General features: G+C 49.7%; 1 protein-coding gene across 1 annotated transcript; it reads right to left on the bottom strand.

Annotated features, from left to right (window-relative positions):
- Positions 1 to 782: 782 nt before the first annotated feature.
- ENO1 (enolase 1) lies at positions 783 to 14316 on the bottom strand. Its single transcript, XM_018079428.2, has 12 exons — positions 14217 to 14316; positions 9951 to 10044; positions 8583 to 8678; positions 6301 to 6359; positions 5628 to 5697; positions 5307 to 5440; positions 4960 to 5182; positions 3179 to 3376; positions 2734 to 2935; positions 2253 to 2361; positions 1742 to 1800; positions 783 to 1243 (listed from the first exon to the last, which is right to left on the bottom strand). The coding sequence occupies exons 2-12, from the start codon at positions 10033 to 10035 to the stop codon at positions 1174 to 1176; spliced, it is 1305 nt and encodes a 434-aa protein (XP_017934917.1). The 5' UTR covers positions 10036 to 10044; positions 14217 to 14316; the 3' UTR covers positions 783 to 1173.
- Positions 14317 to 21589: the final 7273 nt, after the last annotated feature.

Here is a 21589-nt window from a genome sequence, read left to right as displayed (position 1 = left end):
CTTTTGTTCACCCTGCTCTCACACAGCTGGAAATGCCCTCAAGTCTTTCCTTCTCCCCTGGGAAAAACAGTACCTGGACACTCATAGAGTAAAAATCAAAGTGCAGCTCTGGGGTGAACCCCAAATTACACCTTCTGTCAGTGCCATCAGCAAAGCCCAGGGGCTGAGGAGCAACTCTGTGCCACAGCTCACACCTCAGGGCTGTCACTGGGATGTTTCAGCCACACTGACAGGACTGACCAGCCAAGATGTGCAGCAGGCCCTGGCAAAGGTCACAACTCCTGTCAGGACACACCTCAGCTTTGATACATGAGGGAAATCTGAGCTTTTCCTCCTCCCCTGCAGAATCACTATTGATCCATGGGTTCAAAACCTATTCTTAGTCTCCCTTCCCAGTGACTGAACAGATCCTTGAAGGCCAGCTTGGTACAGGCACCTCCCTGAGCTAGTTGTCACCTTGTCACCAAGCAACAGCCCAGCCCCTGGCACAGGAACAGTTCAACTCTCCCTCCTTCCAGAAGAGCTTTAAACCAGGATGTGATGGGAGGGTGGGGAGGTCCTGGCACAGAGAAGCTGTGGCCCCATCCCTGGGAGTGTCCAAGGCCAGGTTGGATGGACCTTGGAGCAACCTGGGCTAGTGGAAGGTGTCCCTGCCCATGGCAGGGGGTGGAACAAGATAGGCTTTAAGGTCCCTTCCAACCCAAACCATTCCACAATTCCATGACGCAGAGGTGGGTATCCCTGCCCTCCATCTCCTCCAAATAACTCAAAACCACACGTTGTTGGGTTGTTTGATGCTTTTATTTATCACATGTAAAAACACTACTAACTCTGTCTGCAGGTACCTCTTGCTGCACTGCAAATCACACAGCTCCAAACATTGACAGGCAGAGAAAGGAACTAAAGTGTTGATGCCCAGAACCACAATGTCAGGATCCCTGAGGGTGTTAAATACACAGAACCCCCTCGAGGACTGTTCTACAGAAGCAGTAGAGCATTACAATTAACACATCAGAGTTGGTGAAAACACTGGGTGAAGGGATCATCTAGGGGGGAAGAGGACCTGCAGACTGGTCTTTTCCTTCAGCTGCCCTTAACTTTCTAGTACAGGTAACTGTGATCTAAGTAAATGACTGGTGCTCAAAGCCAGAACAGGGGTCGACTGATCCACACTTAGTTGACACGAGGGTTCCTGAAGTTCCTCCCAGCAAAGCGAGCCTTGCTGCCAAGCTCCTCCTCAATTCTGGGGGGAGGCAAGAGAGCACTGGGGGTCAGCAGACAGCACAGAGCTCCTGCACCAGCACAGCCACTGGCCTTACACTGAAACCCTCAACCTACGTGGTGCTGAAGGCACTGCCAGTGACAAACCAGTTCCCACCAGTCACGGAACTGCCCCGTCGGGTCAGTGCCCCCCATCTGGCAGAACTCAACCTAAACATTTTAAATGCTTGCCCAGGAGAACTGCCCCATGCAGAGAGAAGGACAATCTCACATCCAGGATCACAGGATGCTTTCTGTGATGTTCCCTTCAGTGTGTCTGTTAAGGACCTCACCCATCCAGCTCAGCCTTCAGCCACCCCCACAAAGCACCAGCCCAAAAGCACCTCTGCCAGGGTCACTTTATGTCCTTCAGCTGCAGGGTGTTTCTGAGAGGCAGAAAACCAAGCTGTGCCCCCCCAAGCATTACTGGAGCATTCATTCTATGCCAGGCTCAGCCCTGTTCCCCTCTCCCAAGGCTCACCTCAGCAGCTGGTTGTACTTGGCTAAACGCTCGGATCGGCAAGGGGCACCAGTTTTGATCTGAAAGGGAAATCACAAAGTTAGTGAAGAACTAGAGTAGAAACCAGGCCAGAGGGGCCAACACAACACTATTCAGAGAAACAAGCATAATTATGTAATAATAATTTAGTGATAAGCTTTATTTGAGCATCAGGCTCAATATCTAAACACTCAAACACAAGAGGTTTGGGAGCAATAAAGATTGTTCATTTGCTATCAGCCTCAGGATCAGGAAATCCCAGTACACCCACTGGAGCTGACAAAGGTTTTTTAAATTGGTGGTTAAAGGTGAGTTTGCACAAGATAACAATTTTCCTGTCACACTCCTGTGAGTCAAATCGGCTCCCTGTGTACAGGCACAGCACACCTGAAGGCAGAGCAGCCCCCAGCTGCAGTGCAGCATGGCCTTGGCTTCACCACCAAATCAGCTCATCAAGCAAAAAAGCCAAACTGCAGCAGGTAGAGATACCAACCTGACCAGTGCAGAGACCCACTACCAGGTCAGCAATGAAGGTATCTTCTGTCTCTCCAGAGCGGTGACTCACCATCACACCCCAGCCGTTGGACTGGGCCAGCTTGCAGCTGGAAGAGATAAAGACACGAGGTTCACACCGTGCCCATGAGCCCAGCAGCCTTTGCTCTGGTGACAGTGCCAGGTGGCAGCATTCCTGGCTTTGGCAGGACAGAACCACCCTTTGGGACAGGTCAGGCTCACGTGACAAGGCGGTGACCAAGAGCCGCTTTCACACGTGCTCAGACCCTGTGAGTGTGCCCCATGACACCAACACCATGTAGGTACAAGTTTACTTGCAATATCCTCTCTCAGTTAATAATTGTTCTCCCTTCACAGATGCTCCACCAACAGATTTCTGTTCCCCTGGATCTGGTCTGTATGTTCACCTCCCTCAGTTAAAACAACCCCCCTGCCTGGCCTGGCCAAGGGGGAGAACTTACGCCTGCAGGGACTCTGTCACGGAGCCGATCTGGTTGACCTTGAGCAGGAGGCAGTTGCAGGCTTTCTCCTCCACAGCCTTGGCAATGCGCTTTGGATTGGTCACAGTCAGATCATCACCAACCACCTGGATGCCAGCACTGCCAGTGAACTTCTTCCAGGCAGCCCAGTCATCCTGGTCAAACGGGTCTTCAATGGACACCACTGCAGAGGGATACCAGCAGCTGTTAGACAACGCCAGCCTGAAAGGTCTTGTTTGAATGCAGTGGTACCAAAGTGCTGCAGCCAAGCACTATCCACTTTGAAGAACATTCCTAAGACCCCTAAGAGGCTGATCAAGGGAGGAGCTCTCAATCCCTCCTGTAAGAGAGGCTGCACAGCAGCTCTTTCTTTCAGCAATCAACCCCTACCCACCACTACCGTGCTTCTTGTTAATGAAGAACTCACCGGGGTAGCCCTTGACAAAGCCCTTGTACAGGTCAGCCAGCTGGTCAGGAGTGATGTATCTGCTGGGGTCATCGGGGGATTTGAAGTCCAGGTCATACTTGCCATCCCGGTAGAACTCTGAGGCAGCCACGTCCATGCCAATGACCACCTTGTCGGTGTATCCGGCCTTGGCGATCGCCGTCTTCAGCAGCTCCAGGGCTGGAACACAGGGAGGGATCTCTGAGCTCCTGCTAAACATCTTAACCCCAAAGCTGCTCATTTCCCAACAGCAGCACGTTCACTTGGCAAAGAATCTCCATTACCCACTTTGGAAAGCCCAAAGGCTGCACAGAAAAGGTTCTTAAACTCTCCCACTTCTGAACTGACTGGAACAAGATATTACTCTAATACTGCTTTTAGCTTGTAATACCCTTGAGACACCATTATGGGATTCCTAATCTCTTCAGGCAGGACTACATGTCAGCCCAGAAAGCTTAATGCTAGGTGATACCACATCCTCCTTCAGCTTTATGCATGTGGGCAGGAAGCACTGGCTGCACTCTAATCCCTTTTAGCTCCACATCAAGTGCTGCCCACAGAAGCAGCGACCATCCAAACCCTGACAGGAAAGGGGACACAGCCTGCCTCTGCACAGGGCACCCCTCTTGGCATCTACCTGTTCTCCACTTGCACATTTATCTGCAGAAGAGGGGAGAGAATCACTCAGGAAAAGTCTCTGGATACTGCTCGCTTACTGTGCTACTGTTTGGCAGAGCCCAAGCGAGGGAACTCAGTATGATCCAACCAGTAAAACTCTCCCCATTACCCCTGAGTGAAGCAGCTGGGATCAGCCAGGCTATCTGCAGTAGGAAGCTTAGATCAAGTGGTTTTATTTCTTGTTGGTTTGGGTTTTTTGTGGGCTTGGTTGGGTTTTGTAAGATGCTAATGTAGCACAGACTGCAAAAGCAGCTGCCAGCAACAGAAATTCCTTGGGCTGTGACGGTCATTCAAGGTCATCCTCACTGAGGTCTGTGAGGGCACAGACCCAGCAAAGCTGCATGTGACAGGGACTCAGAAATGGCCCCATTCCTGGTGCTGCCTCAGGATCTTCAGTGTCAGAAAAGGCAGTGCAGTTTAGAAGTCACCCTGAACAACAACATAACTAACAGGTGTAAAGTAACAAGCAACTTAAGAGTTGTAGTATTCTACTGCCTTATTAGCAGCTCCATTTCTGTGAGAGGCAGAAAAACAGCTCCTCTGGCACAGTTTTTGTAGGAACAGGTATTTCACTTCCCACAGACAAACTGCATCCCACAGGTTCCTGAACAGAACTGTTTGGCCATGGAAGCAGCAATTGCCTCAATTTCCCAGGCAAGCTTTTGTGCACTCCCACACATGACCAGGCAGAGTATAAACTGTTTTCCTCCCCTGTCAGCAGAAAAAACAACTCCAGTGATCTTTGACTACTGGTTCTGGGAGACCTGCAGTGCACAGATGTTTCCACATCACTTTTCAACTGGAAGGACACAAGATTCCCTTAAGCTGCCATGGGAATGGAACTAATGAGGCACTGAAGTTAAAGCCACCCTGTCAAGCTGCATAAGCTGATGTCCAAGGGAACACCTGACCACATCAGTAGAGCATCTCAGGATGTCTGTCAGGCTAAGAAGCAGAGCCAAGAAACAGCAGCAAGTCCTACACCTTTGAACCTGCTGATCCTGCTTTCCATTGATATCGGGCAGGCATGGTCTTAATTCCCCAGCTTTCAGTTACAGCTCCTCCTGCATTTAGCTCATTCTTACCTTCTTTGTTTTCCAGGATGTTGGGGGCAAAGCCACCCTCATCCCCCACGTTGGTGGCATCCTTGCCATACTTCTCCTTGATGACATTCTTGAGGTTGTGGTAGACCTCTGCCCCGATGCGCATGGCCTCCTTGAAGCTCTCGGCACCCACGGGGAGGATCATGAACTCCTGCATGGCCAGCTTATTGCCGGCGTGGGAGCCACCGTTGATCACGTTGAAAGCCTTGGAGCAACCAAAAAAAGCCAAGTTAGAACGTTTCAGGGGAACTTGATAACAGCATTTATGCCCATCAGGCATCGTGAGGCAGCTGGTCAGACCAAGGCTTCAGCCCCACCAAGAGACTCACAGGAACTGGGAGAATGACTTCTGCGTTTCCAGCAAGGTCAGCGATGTGACGGTACAAGGGGACACCCTTCTCAGCAGCACCAGCTTTGCACACAGCCAGAGATACACCCAAGATGGCATTGGCACCAAATTTGGCTGAAAGAGAAGGAATTGTTTATGGAAATGTCTTTATAAAGACACTCAGCAATGCCAGCCCCACAGTTTTAATTATGGCAGTGCACAGCACATGCCACACTCTACACATTTCTGATAAAGTAAGTTAGAATTCTATAAACCCTTCTTAACCTTTCCCCCCCCTCGGGACAACACAAAGCCCACTTACATTTATTCTCAGTCCCATCCATTTCCAGCATCAGTTTGTCAATCTTTTCTTGCTCCACAACGCTGACATTCTGCAGAGAAGCAAGCAAAACCCACTGTTTGACACCAAACATGTCCACAAACTCTCACCGACCCCCCACTGCATCTACACCCCTGAGCAGGCACCAAAACTTGCCATCATCACACAGCAGAACCTCTGGCCTCTTGCAGCAGACCAAGGCTGACAGGCAAGCTGGATGTGCAATCACTTCACATATTACCTAGTTTTGCACCATCCTTTGTAAGCAGGGCTTGGAGCCCACAAAGAACTCAGGAATCTCACACAAGCAGACTTTTCTAGATCCCTCAGATTCCCTTCCAAATTACCCAGTTTGGATGAAACCCAGCCTCTCCTCATCATTCAGCCACTCAAGTGTAAAGCACACCACTGCAGCTCCCAGGTGCTTGTGTTCCTACACACTGCACCACCAGGCTGCCAGAGATGGTTTGATCACGTATTAGATATGCATTCATTAAGTAAATTAAGTAAAACAATTGCTGTAGTCAGTTTGTTCACATGCACCCCAATCCACTAACACCCCCCATGTCACACAGTTCCTCCAACCACCCCGAGGGGTGGTTTGGCCACACTGCCTGGCTTTAGGTGAGGTTAGGGAAAGGCAGATTGCTCCTACCTTGCTAACCAGTGCAGGTGCAATCGTTTTATTGACGTGCTCAACAGCTTTTGAGACACCTGGAAGGAACAAGCAGATCAGACACTGGTCAACCACACGGGTTATGCAGGTGTTAGTTGGGATCTCAGGAATACCACCTCATGCTACTCCAGCCCCAATCCAACCTGAGCTCACAGAGAGGTCACCTCGACTGAGTGGGAGCTGCCTGAAGGACACACTGCCCAGGAATGCCTGTGCAGGGTTAGTCTGCAAGGCCATGCACTGCAGGAGTCAGCCAAGTGACAGGGTTGCACTGAAAGCACATCCATTACCTGTGTGCACAGGGCTGTCCCCAGGAACTCATTGACATACTTAACAGCTCTGGAGACACCTGACAGAAGCCAAACAGGACAACAGAATCAAGAGGGACAGGAAGACTCATAGCCAACCCCACAGGCATGCAAGAGAAAGGACACACACAGCTAAACAGACCTACCAGCCAGCACGAGCCTGACACTGAGCAGTGGACCAGAAACAAAAGGTTCAAAGAGCAAAGGAAATTGTGCAAGGCTGTATTTCAGTTTTCCACCCAGGTCTCCATAATTCTGCCAACAGCACTTTGGACCCAAACCTCAAGTGGCTGAGTGACAGCATTTACAGAAGGTTTTAGGATGGGCTACTCATAGAATCTATGAAAAGGGGGAAAGAAAAAGGTTTCCCCAGAAGTTAGGTATGCAGCAGCTCAGGCATTTCACCATCTGCTATCATTTTGTAACTTTGCTAAAGCATCACCCTAGCACATGTTTTACTGTGCAGTGTTTAAACATTTCCAAAAACCCCACGTTCAGAACAGTGAATGCTAATTAACTGCACCCTAAACCACATTAATTGCTTTTCCAAATAGTCTAAGTCTGCAGATTTATATTACAAAAGGCCTACCAGTTATCTGCAACTCATCCCATTTGGTGATTATTTTTTCACAACTCCTGTTATCTCCCAGCTGACAAAGCCCTTCAGCTGCCACAGCCTGTTAACCAGTCTAGTTAGATGCCATTAAGAACTGCCTGTAGGATCAGACTTAACAGGTCTAAGCACACACACATTTAGCACAGTGAGGTAAGTACACATTTACTCTTCTCAAGAAGTGGTGCCCTGGGTAAACAGCATAAGCTCTTCAGCTTTTTGGGATATTCAGTCATCCAGGAGTTTATTCTGCGTTAAAAGCATTAACAACCATGAATCTTCTAAGACAAGGCTCTCCAAGTTAATTCAGTAGTTATCCACTCTAATTGCTCCTTCTTAATAGGCAAAAAATATTTCGGCTTCCTTTCACCTGACTGGCAAAAGATTCTGAAAGTAATTCCCTCTCCCAGCCAAAAGTCAGGATGATTGCTTATACTTGGAAGGCATCACCAGTGCTTTTAGAGCAGCAAGTTAGAAAGGAGCCCTGACTGTCCAAGCTCTCAGAATGGTCATAAGAACTACAATTAGGATGTGTATTAGGTAATGACATCTTGTTTGCAGCTTTTCATTCTCATCTATACATGTTCCCCAGCCAGCCTGGTGACTGCTGTGTTTAATTTCCTTTCAGAGCACACAGTCAGTCCCCAGACAAGTAAAATATTAACACCATTAACACAAACCTAAGTATCCTGGCTACCCGTAATGACAGGCAGAATTCAGAGTGGCTTTAACTGCTGTGCACCCTGAAATAGAAGCCTCCTCCAGGATTACCAGTGCAGAGCTGCACATTAGCTGTGGGCAGCAGCTGGCACAAAACCTCAGGTTCAGGATTTAACACGCAGGGATCTAAGGAGTCTACAGTGACAGAGCTGAGAGATTTAAGGGTTCTTTGAGAATTTGGCCCATGGAAAGACCTTGTGACTGGTTCCAAGCCTTTTGGAGGAGGCAGTGTGGATGTCCTCATGACACCCTGCTGATGCACTCTGACACACACACAGGGCAAGAGGAGCAGCATAACAGAGGACATTTGGGCACTGTACAGAGACACTGGCACCTGCCTGGCCTGTCCAAGCTCCACAGACCCACCTGTGCAGGTACAGTGACCTCCAGCACGAGGCAGCTGCGCTGCTGGAGGCAGAGTCACCCTGCACATCATCCCCAGAGAACCAGCCCAGCAGCCTCTGCTTTCCCTGTGCCCCAACCCACAGCTGTCCCCTCCCTGTCCATCTGCACTGGCCCTGCTCACTTGCCATGCCTTGTACAGAACACAGACAGCAGCAGCACCTGCAGGGACACAGCCCCTGTGACAGGGCTCTCTGGGGACCCACACTCAGGGTTACCTTTGCCCAGGTAGCGTGTCTTGTCATTGTCACGAAGCTCCAGAGCTTCATAGATTCCAGTTGAGGCACCACTGGGAACAGCAGCTCTGAACAGACCTGTGCACAACACAAAAATGAAATGTCTTGGCACGTTCAAACCCACAAAACATCCTACACCCATAAACCATCCCAACCTGCCCATACTTCCAGCCCTGGAGATGGGAGAGGAAGCCTCTAAACCACATCTCTGCTCATGTGTGCAGTGATTCTAAGAGGGTTGTCTGCTCCTTTACAGCATCACCAGTTTATCAGTGTTTCCCTCACACTGACTCATTCTCCTCCACTCTGCATTTCAAGTGTTTAAGTTACAAACCCATCCATTCTTTTTCCAAAAAGGCAGCTTTATTCACTGGATCTACTTTTGAGCTCAGTCTGGCAGGCAAGCTCTTAAATTCTAAGATATGGCATAAAAGGGACAATTAAGAGGTCTATTTTGTTAATGTGAGTTCTGAGCTCTTCTGACAACAGCAGAGCCACCCAGACAGCTCATTCCTCCAGCCAAGGATGCTGAACTTGGAGCAAATCTGCACACTGAAGTCTGTTCTGCCTGTGGTTCAAGATGCCAGCTTCAGCCTCCAGTCTTTCCCTTATCCCACTAAATCAAAGAGCTTAGTGGGGGCAGTCTCATTAAATGACTGCATTAATCCTTTGAGGCAGAAAGATCAGCTCTTTAGTCAGTGTATTAAAGGCATTGTGTTTGCTCATTCCACCAAAGCACGTTGGTATGAGTCTGCACAATGCCTTTGTCAGATCCTATCAGATGTGGGATGAACAACTCACAAACCAAGGGAAAGTCCTACAATAATTAAAAATATAAGATGTTATATGTGAAGGCCCAATTAGACAAGTTCTTTAGTCACGCCTGAGTTCTCACACAGAGAAGAAACCATTACTCAAAATTCAACTCTGCAGCAGAAGACTTTCATTACAGCAAGTGACTGCCAGACAAAGTTCAGTCACACAGAGTTTGGGGAGCACTGGCCACCAGGACCATCAGCAGCTGCTCGAGGACAGGAACAAAGGCCTTAACTTCAGTTTGCAAGTGCTATCCAGTTTATGCTTAGGGCAGGGGAAGGAAGGCAGGTTTGGAACTGCACTGGCACAATTCAGACTGTAAGAAGCAGCACACTTCAAAAAGCCCTGCATTGTCTAGGCCAGGAACTTGAGCTCAGCAAACTCATCCCAGGAGAATGAGGTAGAGGTTTTTCCTGCCAGTCTCAACAAGTTCTATGTATGGAAGAAAAAGTAAGCACAATTGCAAGGCTAGAATGGGATAATTTGTTCCATCAGATACAAGAAAGGAATGAACCCCTACAGCTGAGGACTCACCTTTGTTGGTGTAGAGGTCTACCTCAACAGTGGGATTCCCACGAGAGTCAAAGATTTCACGGGCGTGGATCTTGGTGATGGACATCTTTAATACCTGAAAAGAAGATTTTAGCATTACTCATGGAATGGGTTGGAAGTTTCCTTCTGATCATCTCGTTCCACCCCCTGCCATGGGCAGGGACACCTTCCACCAGACCAGGTTGCTCCAAGCCATGTCCAACCATCCCCAACTTCCAGGGATGGGGCAGCCACAGCTCCTCTGGGCAACCTGTGCCAGTGTCATCACCTTTATCATTAAAAAACCCTCTTCCCTATATCCAAGGGAGAGTCTCTTTTGATGTTTTTAAGTGACCTCATTGCAGTATCATGAGACCCTGCACAAACAGTAGGAGCAGATGACGTGCATGCAAGCTCCTGGTAGGCAGCAAACTTCTCTAGAGAAATTGTCTGAATGGAAAACGGGAGCTTCAGCAGGGAAGGGAGGAATCTCTAATTAACAACACCAGACGTGCCTTTCTGGTGTCAGGTCACAGTGTCCTCACAGTTATAAAGTGGTAATTCCTTTGAAATATGGCGACTCCTGGGAATTAGGAAGATGCCAAGTCTCTGGGTAGGCTCTGCACAGTCACCACTGAGTTGGGGTGACCATCATGTTGCAGCCTAAGCTGCAGGTGAGCAGAGCAGGCAGAGCCCCATCCCACACCCTTCCCACCACAACCTGCCAGTGCCACTCCCCAGCTCCTGGGGCTCCCCAGAGGCTGGTTGTGTGTGACTTTTGGCAGCTTCAGCTGGCCACAGGCACAACCAGCACCACCCAACTCTCACCAGGCCTGTCCCAGTCCCTCTCCCACACAGCCCAGGGGTGCCAGAGACACAGAAACCCCCTCAGCCCCCCTGCCCAGGGACCTCACAGGCCTTGCACTGCTCTAAGCAGGCAGCAACTGCTGCAAGCATCAGCTTGAATTTTATATCCTGTAATAATACCTGCAGGCACGAGACCAGTTCAAAAACCTCACACTGCAGGAAAACTTCTTAAACTTGGTGGGAGTTCAGAGTCAAATGTTGGGAAAAGTCTCAACTTAGATGGGAAGAACAGTCTAAACCCCGAAGGTTGGTTTCAGAGAGAGATCTCTCACCACATAAGAGCAGCCAAGCAATCCTAATACAGGAAATCTCTGCTACCAGTTAGAGTTCTTTTTGATAAAGAGTCTGAAGTGCACCAGCTCTTAGTATGCACAGCAGCTGCTCAGAGCCAAACAGAGCCTGTGTCGAAATAGAAACAGCCACAGCTCTAATTAAGAGCTTGCATTAATAGTTACACCCTGTTGAGTATTTACAGGAAGAGTTTTTCCTTTTAACTTTTCCTCTTAAAAGGAAGAAAATTCACCACAATGTTCTGAATACTTCCTTTTCCCCCTTCTCACTTCTACACACATAAGAAAAACTCTTACGTAAGCTTGGCTAGATTTTAGAAACCAAGTCATACACATGCTTGTAAGCCACTCACTGGCACCAAACCCAGCCCATCTGCAGAGAATAAAGCTCAGCCTCAGAAGCAGAACTATCTGGAATCTGGCTTTTTGGCAAGCCAGTGTGGGTGGCAACTCTGTTTACAGAAATGGTCATGAATCCACAGTTGCTGCAAAGTTAAGAAAACACGACCTTAGAAACGCTGCTGTTTGTTCCGAGTCTGTGTGAGGAGTCACTTCACACTCTCAGTTCTTCCTCCACGGCAAATTCCTCCCCCTGAAGTTAAAACCACAGGCAGCCATTTGCCTTATCCCCTTGGCTTTCAAATGTCCCTTCCAGCTGTCCTGCCCCTGTATGTTGTATAACCTCTAACATTTTCAAGTGCCTGTTCAGAGTCAGACCCACACACTGACAGATGATAGGACTAATCTAGGAAGCAACACATCTTACTTGGAGTTGACCTTCACGCTGCCACTACTGAGCTTCAACCAGTGAATAACACAAGCTAGAAATAAATCCCTGCAACTCTCCAGTTATCAGTCCCACCCACACTAACACTTATCTCTCTGCAGGTGCACTGAGCAGTGGCTACCAGGAAGAGTCCCCATTTATCCAGAGAGTTTATTAGGCTGGCACTTTCATTTTCAGACCTGTGGCTCTGTCACAAAACTTTAGGTGCCTTATTCTTTGAAAGCACAGCCAGCTCACAGGAAGTCTTAGCACAATGCAAGAACTGTTTGTTGACCTTCACAAAGGAGGCACTTCAGGAATACACACTCCAAGAGCTTCCACTGGGAATGTCTGCCAGGTCTGACACTACTGAGCATCCTTGACAAACGACCTCTCCAGAAGTCCCTCCCTTTCCTGCACAAAGAGCCATTTCACAGCACCACTCCAGAAATCCTTCACACTCTTTTCTTGCTCATTTTGCAAAACCCCTCACTCCCGTGCTCAAGGAACAGTTTTCCCCCTGAGCTATAGGGTACAACTGAAGCTGTTTAGCTCCCCACAAGCTCAGCACTATGAATCCTGCCTCAACCAATTCAATCAACTCCTCTAGAACACGAGGGGTAGCCTGAGCACAGGTTTAACTGGGGAAATGCTGACTGAAGGCAGGAGAGGTCACCAGCAGCACTGTCTGCTCCAGACCTTTGTCCTGAGCCCTGGAATCAGCCCAACACGCAAATACCACAGTGGTATTTAACACACACATTGCCTTAAACCTTTTTCTGTACCATAATCTGCTGACAAGGTCACTGTCTCCCTGCAGGGGAGAAGCCACACACACCAGCTTTCCTGGCCTTCCAGGAACACACGTGTCAGCAGCTACTCAAAGCTAAGTCACAACCCACTGCCAGCTCTGAGTACTCACTCCACCATCACCTGAAGTCCAAGAAACCACCACTTATTCCCCATCTGATTCTCTGCTCTGCCCAGGAAATGCAGTATTCTCACACCAGTGGGGACTACTCCAACTGAAAATTATTTCTAAAGATTTTATTTACAGCCACCTTTATCATCAAAGCCTGTCCTTGTGAGCTGTTTTGCAGCCACATATCTGTAAAGTCAAGACAGGGTTACAGCTGAGCACTGCAAGCATCTGAATGGAGATTTAAAAAGCAACACTGAAGTATGGCCTTAAGGAAGAACTACCCTAGAGTCTTATTACAGAACTGCCACTTACTAGCTTTGCATGACATTTAAATGTCCTGTATGACCACAACTCTCATACCATTACCACCCTGAATATAGTTTACTGCCCATTAGACCTTTGAGCTTAATCTATCGGATTCAACACATCAAATCCACTGCTAAAGCACTCCTGAAAAGGGCAAATGTGCACCTTCCAACCCTACTGCTCTGCATTCCACGGGGTTTAAATTCACCTCTATCTCTGTAACATGATACTACGGGTTCTAAACAATGCCCGGCAGGGAATGAATCGCAGACGTGTAGAACCACTTTCTCTCTCGGTGTTTTAACAAGATGGAGGCCTGAACCTGCATTGCCTCAGCCCGTGGGTTTGGATGACAAACTTCAGTACTTCCTGCCAGGCTCAGACAGTCCCAGCCCTACCCTGTGACTCAGCAGGCGAGTAACGGAACCGGAGGAAGCCCAGGATCCTCTCCGGCAGTCCCTGCACGAGGCGAGAGGGTTAACACGCAATTCTTCAATTCTTTCTGCACACCTCAACATCCAGGGATGCACATCCACGCGCTGCCGCCTTGGGGTAACCAGCACTCAACCACCCGCTAAGAGACCTCAGGCACGGATTGGAGCGCCGACGGCAAAGGTTAAATATTTGAGACGGGCAGCTGAAGGACATCCACTAAAGAGGGGGAAAGTCCGAATCACCGCAGGCAATCCGAGCGCGATTGTTAATGACTAAGAGGGAGAGGTTAAACTCTGCCTTTGAGGATGCCTCGACCCAACATATCCCCCAAAGTTTGGTCCAGCCTTGACCAAATATCTCCCCGACTGTGTCCCCGCCTTGACTCATATGACCCATCATTTTCCCCCGCTTTTGCCCGCGCCTTGACCCTCACATCCCTCTGAATTCACCCCCTAGTCCCATACGTTGGCGGGGTTCAGGCTGCCCAGACCCTCCAACCCCCACCGGTGCTGCGCGAACCGCCCTCAGCGGCCTGCACCCCTCAGGGACCACGAGCCTCGGCACAGCCCGGTGGCGGCCCCATCCCACGGGGGCGGCCAGGACTCCGCCGCTTCCACGCGGGGAGTCTGACCGCGTGCCCGGTGCCGGGGGCGCCGAGGCCGAGCGGGTGCCGGCGCACTCACCGTGTGCCGGCAAACCCGCTGCGCAGCTCCGCCGATCTCGCCTCCCCGGCTCTGACTGAGGGCGAGCGGCCGCGCGCGCCGCCGCTATAGCCGCCCGCGCTCAGCGCCCGCCCCCCGGCCGCTCCATTGGCCGGGCCGGCGGCCGCCCCGATTGGCTGCTGCCGCCTCGCGCCAGAGGCGGGCTGGGGTGCGTGCGCTACGTGCCGCCGAGAGCGGCCGGCGCGCGTGCACAGTGCGCGCGCGTGGGGCGGGCAGAGGGCCCATGCGGGCGGGGGGGGGGGGGCGGGAAGAGGACGGGACCATGTGACGGGGGGAGCGGGGGGAGCCGAGTCCGCGCGAGGGTCCATCGTGGAGTCGTGGAATGGTTTGGGTTGGAAGGGACCTTAAAGATCATCCAGTTCCAAACCCGTTACATAAGCAGGGACACCTTCCACTACAACAGGTTGCTCCAGCCTGGCCCTGGACACTCCCAGGGACGAGGCAGCCACAGTTTCTCTGGGCAGCCCGTACCAGGGCCTAACCACCCTCACAGCAAGAAATTCCTTCCCAGTGTCTCATCTAAACCTCCTGTCCTTCAGTTTGAACCCATCCCCCTGTCAGTGCATGCTCCTGTAACTAGTCTTGCCCCATCATTGCTGTAAGTTCCCCTCAGGCCACAATTAGGTCACCCTGAAGCTTCTCTCCAGGCTGAACAGTTCTCTCAACCTTTCCTCACAATTGTGTCTATCTGGGGAACTGGGTCCAGTTCTGGGCTCCTCAGCACCAGAGGGTCCAGTGGAGGCCATAAGGATGATTTGGGGGCTGGAACATCTCTTTGAGGAGGAGAGACCACAGGAGCTGGGCCTGGTTAGTCTGGAGAAGAGAAGACTGAGAGGGGACCTTATCAATGCATATAAATATCTCAGAGGATGGTGCCAGCGACAGGACAAGGAACAATGGCCACAAACTAAAACACAAGAAGTTTCACCTCAACACGAGGAAGAGCATGAGGGCGGCAGAGCCCTGAACAGCTGCCCAGGGAGGGTGTGGAGTTTCCCTCCCCGGAGACATTCCAAATCCACCTGGGCACATTCCTGTGTCACCCGTTCCAGGTGACCCTGCCTGGGAAGAGGGGTTGGGCTGGATAATCCCAATAATTCTGTGTGGGAATGGCAACTAAACCCAGAAAGAGGAAGGCTGGAAGGGGGGGTGCGTGTGTGTTTGTATTAATTCTAGGAAAAGGTTAATTACAATAAATATTTACTTTGATTTTTAAGTGAGTAACCATCACACTTCCCGGGGTGAAAAGGGAGCACTTATGTTGATGGGTTATGACACCCCATATCAGTGTACCAGCAGCAACAAAAACTTTTCCAAGTGTTCTGCCTGGATCTGATTCCCCAAGACACATGTTTGAAAACTATGTTGTTACAAAAAAAAACCATAACAGAGCAGAACAGAGCTCAGAACCAGCCACAGAATTAAGGACTTTGCCAAAATGGAGTGATCTTTGCTCCTGAAAAGCTCCAACCCCTCTGTGGATGCTGTAAAAACATCCAATTATTCATTGATAATTATTCAGTCTGCTGTGCTATGGTGAGGTATGAGCCACTGGCTGAGCTGAGAGCTCTGTGATCAGCAAACCCTCCATCCCTGGAAAGTAACACTCAGCTGTCTGTGGACTCCACGCTGACCTCGTGTCCTGGTGTTTAATAAGAACATGACCCCTCACATGAATTGTTCCTGCTTTGGCACTGCCCAGGGATTCCTGTTCCTTCCGTATTTATCCAAATCTCCCCACCAGCTGTTCCCTGGGACCACCTTGGCAAGGCCCTGCTCCATCTCCTGAATGCTGGAATGCTGCACTGTGGTGCTGGTGGGGGGGCCATGCCTCCCTCCCTCCCTCCCTCAACAACAAAAAACCCCCTTCAAACCTGTTTTCATCAAGCCTGGAGTTGGGGTCTAGGGGCTCCAAGGTCCTGACAGACCTCAGAGTGGGTTCAGATTGGATATTAGGAAGAAATTCTTCCCTGTGAGGGTGGGGAGGCCCTGGCACAGGTTTGCCCAGAGAAACTGCGGCTGCCCCATCCCTGGAAGTGTCCAAGGAGCAACCTGATGTAGTGGAAGGTGTCCCTGACCATGACAGGGGGCTGGAACAGGATGATCTTTAAGGTCCCTTCCAACCCAAACCATTCTGTGACGTGATTCTGTGCCCAGTTCACCCCGACTGCCCCAGACAGAGCCGCTTCCTTGCTCCCAGAGCTGGTGATGTTTGTGCTCTCTCCAGCCCTGCCTCGCCCTGCTGGCCTATGACTGATTATTTCTTCTGGGCACATTTTTCTTTCCTTCCTGAGAACATCCCCTGGGGGCAAGCTTTAAGTCTAACAAAAAGCAAAGGGAACCTGCTGAACTGACCTCCTTCCCCCAGCACCTCACGGTGCCACAGTGCCCCACGGGCCCCCTTGTGTGACCCCCCAGGCTCCCAGCAGGGAAAAGCCCTGTGAAATCCAAGCTGGTTTGGGACAGTGTGACGTGTCCCACGTGCCCACAGCGACACTGTGTGCTGGGGTTTGTGGTTTTTATGCAGGTTCATGTGGGCTGCACAGCCGTGAACCAGGCTGAAATGCTCCTGGGTTGCACACAGCTGAGACAAAGCCATGTTGGCCAGGAAAAGGAATTAAACTGCCACTTAGGGGTAGATTAATTAATTAATTAATCTTGGGATTAAACTGTCACTTCTAGGTAGATGATTTTTTGCAGTGCCACCCTCCCCAAAACTCCACATTATACCCCTTAGAGCTGTGTACTTGGCATTACTGACCTTCCTGCAGCCTTACCCTTCCTGGTGTGAGGGCAGAGGAGGGGAACATTCCCTTCAAAAACACATTCCAGATGCTGGAAATCACAAAACTGGATTTTTATGCTGGTTAACTGCTGGATTAGAGATGCCTCACCATCTCTGCACTTGGTAAAAGTCCCTTGATTGCTGTGCAGGAAAATCAGGCAGAGGTGCCGAGTCTCATAATGAGCTAAAGAAAATGGAGCACAGGAAAGCCTAAGGCAGAGGGAAATTAAACATTGTAGTAGCTGAGCAAAGGCTGATGCTGAAGTAAAATAGGGTGCTCTTTGGGGATACAAGATGTATTAGGAAAGGTCATAATTAGCTTGGTGGCAGGCAGAAGTGGCGTGTAAAGCAAACCCTCTGGCCTGGAGCACCGAGCCTCTTGCAGGTCCCTGTTCCTGCTCAGCCAAACCAAAGCTATGGGAGAGGACTGGCTGTAGAAGACCTCCCTTGTGAGGAAGAGTTTAGAACTTGTCCCTTGTCTGGGTTCTCCTTTCCTTGGGATCACAAAACCAGCACAAAGCGAATTTTCCTCCGTTGGAGTGTGAGCGACGAGCTGTGTGCTGAGAACCTGCATTCCCCATCCCCAGCAGGCAGGACTCGGTCCTGGCCATGGACACCGTGCCAAGAGCTGTGTCTGCTCCACTGGCTCGTGTGTCCATGAGGGAGGCACAGCTGGAGCCACTGGGACTGCAGTAGCTGGAGGCAGCAGTGGTCAGGCATCCATGATCAGAAGGCTGGCACTGTTCAGGTGTTGGTATAATATTTTTCTGGATCAGCAGATTTAAAATTGCACTGTACCATAAATATTAAAATGAAAATCAGAGCTGATATTAAAAAAATGCCGCTGCTCAGTCATGTATCCTGTCTGATTTTTCTTTTTCTCTTCCTTCATAAAGAGCATTCCTAAGGCTATGAGATATCTAGGAAGCATGAGTTTCTGTGGGAATCCAAGCTTGTTACCAGTTAATCAAATACTCAGAGCACTCTTTTAAAATATTTCTTTCATGGTTTGGAAGGGGTATGTATGGCTGATGGGGTGGACACTGGGAATAGAGAATTTTGGGAAACATAAAGCCAGCGATCCCATTTGACAGCCCACGCAGGGACACCAACACAGCAGCATAACTGCTGATGGAGCAGATGGAGGGAAAACACTGACACAGGCCTGGCTTACAGGCATCCACCACCCAGAGATGGAGAACAACTCTCATGATCAGAATCCCCCTTGCTGGTCATTCCTTGTGCTTTACAGGTAAAATTTCAAGTGGGATTGTGTAAGTTTTTTGATTGCTCGCAACACGCTGGTGAGCACAGCAGCTGACTGGGCCAGGCTTTCCCTTCCCTGGTTAAAGCAGGCTGTGAGCTTTGCAGAGTGTGAAATCACTGGTTCAGGCAGCTGAGGATGCCAAGGCAGGGAGCAGAACCACCGCAGATCAGGACTTGTTTGCCGGTGCATTAATGTGCTTAATGCCCATTAGCAGTGCAGGGCGCATTCCAGGGCGTGAGCTTCTGTAGCACCTTGAAAGCACTTCCTGAATACTCAGGGACTCCTCTTTTTCCTCCCCCAGTGCCTCACAGAACACCTGAAGAACATGTGTCTGGGTGGCTGCCTGTGCACCACCCTCGCCCGCTGCATCCGACAAGCGCCAGCCTGTTGGGGTTTGGATCGGGATCCTGAGGAAGAGCAGCCCTGCATCTCAGGGAAGGAGGCTCCCCACATCACCACAGCCAAGTGGAGATCTCCAGGGGAAAGCCATCGGATGCAGAACTCAGCACTCTGTCCCTCAGATTTCTCCTCCTCATTGACCCTGCAGATCCTGCTATTTTAAGGAGCATCCATTGGGAAGGTAACGGCAGAGTCTGACTGATGCTGTTTCTGCGTCTGTTAAATTGCTGAATGACTGTTTAAGAGGTTTTCTGGCTGTTTAAGAGGTTTTCTTCCAGGCATTCAAAACTTCCTCTGACTTTACATCCTTCTCTCTCTCTTCTCATCCCCCTTTTCTGTCATGCCCTTGTCTCACACCATGGGCTTTAGGCACATGAATAGTGAAATGACTGCAGGTGACAGACCTGATGTCTTTCTTAATGCTTTTAATTTCTTAATTCTCTTAATTCTGCTGTCCTCTCCCAGGGTTTTAGAGATGGACTGGTTAGTCCATTTTTGAGAGGTGACACTGTGGCACACTGTGGTCTGTGTGCAGCTATGAAAATGTAGCACGGGTCAGTCCTCAACCTCCATGAGTAAATAAGGGCTGTGTTAGACACTGGGCAGAATATTTTGAACATGTTTTATGTAAAATAGAACATCCATGCACAAGAACCATGACAACAACAGCAAAAGAAGAGCAGGTAAGATGGCTCAAATAGGAAAAATATATACTGCTTTTTAACTGCTGTGAATTCCAACCTACATATACAGCCACTGCATCTGTTTCCAGGTGATGGGGAAGGGTTATTTGGAAGGGAACCAATGCCCAATTCAGAGTGCTAATACCAGAGAGCACATTTCCCAGCAGCTGATGATCTGATATGGTGATTTGAAGTGAGACTGAAAGCTTTTAAACCAGCTGGATATTAATTGCCAGGAATTGTGGATGCAAAGGCCAGAGCTGCTTGTTCCAACCACGGTGAAACCATTAAGTAATATCCTCTATAGAGGCCAGTGTGCAAGCCTTGCACTTCCTCTTACAGGGTGTTTGAGGCTCCTTGCTGAGCAGGGCCCTCCCTTTCTTTTTGAGATATATTCTGCTATAAAGGGGAAATTATGCTTGGAATTGATTAACCATTAAGAAATTATATTTGGTATTTAGGGTTGGGGTGTTTTTTTAATGGAAACCTGAAAAAAAACCCAGCAGGAGTAACCCAATAACAACTCATTTGTTTTCTTAACGAGTGCAAAATACTTATGTAAAGCACAGGAGTTATCAAGCAGGATTCTCTTGCCACAGAACAGGTACAACACAGACAGTAGGATTTAAATCTCCTTCATGTTGTCTTTAAAAATGGACCTCATTCTCGTGGGAATGACTTCTAGCTCCCATCATCACTTTAAGCTCCTGTCATCTTCCTCCTCTTCTGAACTGGCAGAGTGCACTGGTGAGGAGCCACCAGGAGAGGAGGGACTGTGGGCACTTTGCTCCTGCTGAGTGTCCCTGCAAGGACCTTGCCTGCAGGAAAAAACCACTGCAGGGCTGAGCCAGCAAACACTGGGGCACTGAGGACCCTGAGGAAAGCAAGGACTGGTTTCTTGATCTCTGAAACTGGATGCATCTGTCCCTAGTTTGGATCTCTGAGCCATTCAAGTCTGCTTTTATAATCCAAAGGAAACAGGCACGTCTGGGTTGAAATCAAGGACAGCCGTGTGAAACACAGCATCTGTGAAAAGGCTGTTTGTCAGCACAGGGTAGAAGGGAAGCTTAAGGTGGCAAACTTGCACCTAGACTAGAACTTTTACATGTCTTCTTGGAGCTTACAGGCTTTGGGATATGGAGTGATTGCAACTTCTGTCCCTCACTGAAGGCTGTGAGCAGCTCAGCAAACACGCCCTGGCCCAGCCACTCAGCACATGCCTCAAACAGGCAAAGGGTTGAGCAGAGTCTGAAATGCAGCAGATGCACCAAAGGCTACCATTAAACCTACCAGAGGCTTTGTACCCACTGCTCCTCCCTAAACATGGGCCAGGAAAACCCATCTCTCGGTCCATTTTTGTCTTTCTCTGTGGAACAGATATTGCTAACACCAATCTGGGATGCCCTGTTCCATGGGTGAGACCCAGCTCCTCTTTTCCATGATTTTTTTTTCTTGGTTTCTCTATCTTCCAATTTACCTGACACGACAGGAATCACAGTTAACTGCTGGGATCTCCCTACAGTCACATTTCTTAATCCAAATCCACGTTAGTGCTGCCTTCCCCACCTTCCACATCTATCAGCAAAGTGCTCTGACGTGTTCAGAAAATCTCTGCAGAAGCTTTTTCCTCAGGCCAAGCCTCTTAACAAAGGATCTCTTCCAAACCAGCCCTGCTCCTGTGTCCCCTCATCCAGCTTTCCCCACTCCCTTACAATGGATTTTCTTGCTCTTGGGGAAAAGGAGCACAACCCTCCCCTCGGGTGTGGCCTCCTCAGCAGGTGCTGAAGGAGTTGCACCTTTCTAATCCCTTCTCTCTCAGCAGCTTCTCTTTGCACTGCTGGGTGAAGGTCCTGCACTCTGCTCCTACAGCAGGCTCTCCACCTCCCTAGAGAGCTGATTCCTGTGCTTTTGGAGAGCCTGGGGAGTGATATCCCCCTCTCACGTGCACTTTTGGGATCACTGCACTGCTCTGCCCCCCTGAGCCGTGTAGGGGTTAATGAATTCCTGCTTATGCAGCTCTTTGAAGATGAAAAATGCCATGGCAGGGCTCTGTTATTGTTACCATGTATGAAGAGGTCTGTACCAGACCCAACTGTATTGTGTTTGGCCACTGGATGTCACAGCTGCTCAACACACAATGCAGCTGAAAGCAGAAAGGAAAAGTGCTTACCCAGCAATGGGCAACAGCAACTTCCAGAGC

Source organism: Manacus vitellinus, unplaced genomic scaffold (genome assembly GCF_001715985.3).
Source record: "Manacus vitellinus isolate BGI_N305 unplaced genomic scaffold, ASM171598v3 scaffold_46_pilon, whole genome shotgun sequence".
Taxonomy (NCBI): Eukaryota; Metazoa; Chordata; class Aves; order Passeriformes; family Pipridae; genus Manacus; species Manacus vitellinus.
Note: the sequence above shows the minus strand (reverse complement) of the source record. Positions and strands in the feature narration are given on the sequence as shown.

Bases quoted from the DNA above. Each gene is read 5' to 3' on its own strand.
- ENO1 (XM_018079428.2), bottom strand. From the start codon at position 10,035: ATGTCCATCACCAAGATCCACGCCCGTGAAATCTTTGACTCTCGTGGG. The intron at 8,679-9,950 runs GTGAGTCCTCAG...TGTTGTGCACAG, and splicing joins AGACCTCTACACCAACAAAG to GTCTGTTCAGAGCTGCTGTT. The intron at 6,360-8,582 runs GTAACCCTGAGT...TGTTCCTTCCAG, and splicing joins GACACGCTACCTGGGCAAAG to GTGTCTCAAAAGCTGTTGAG.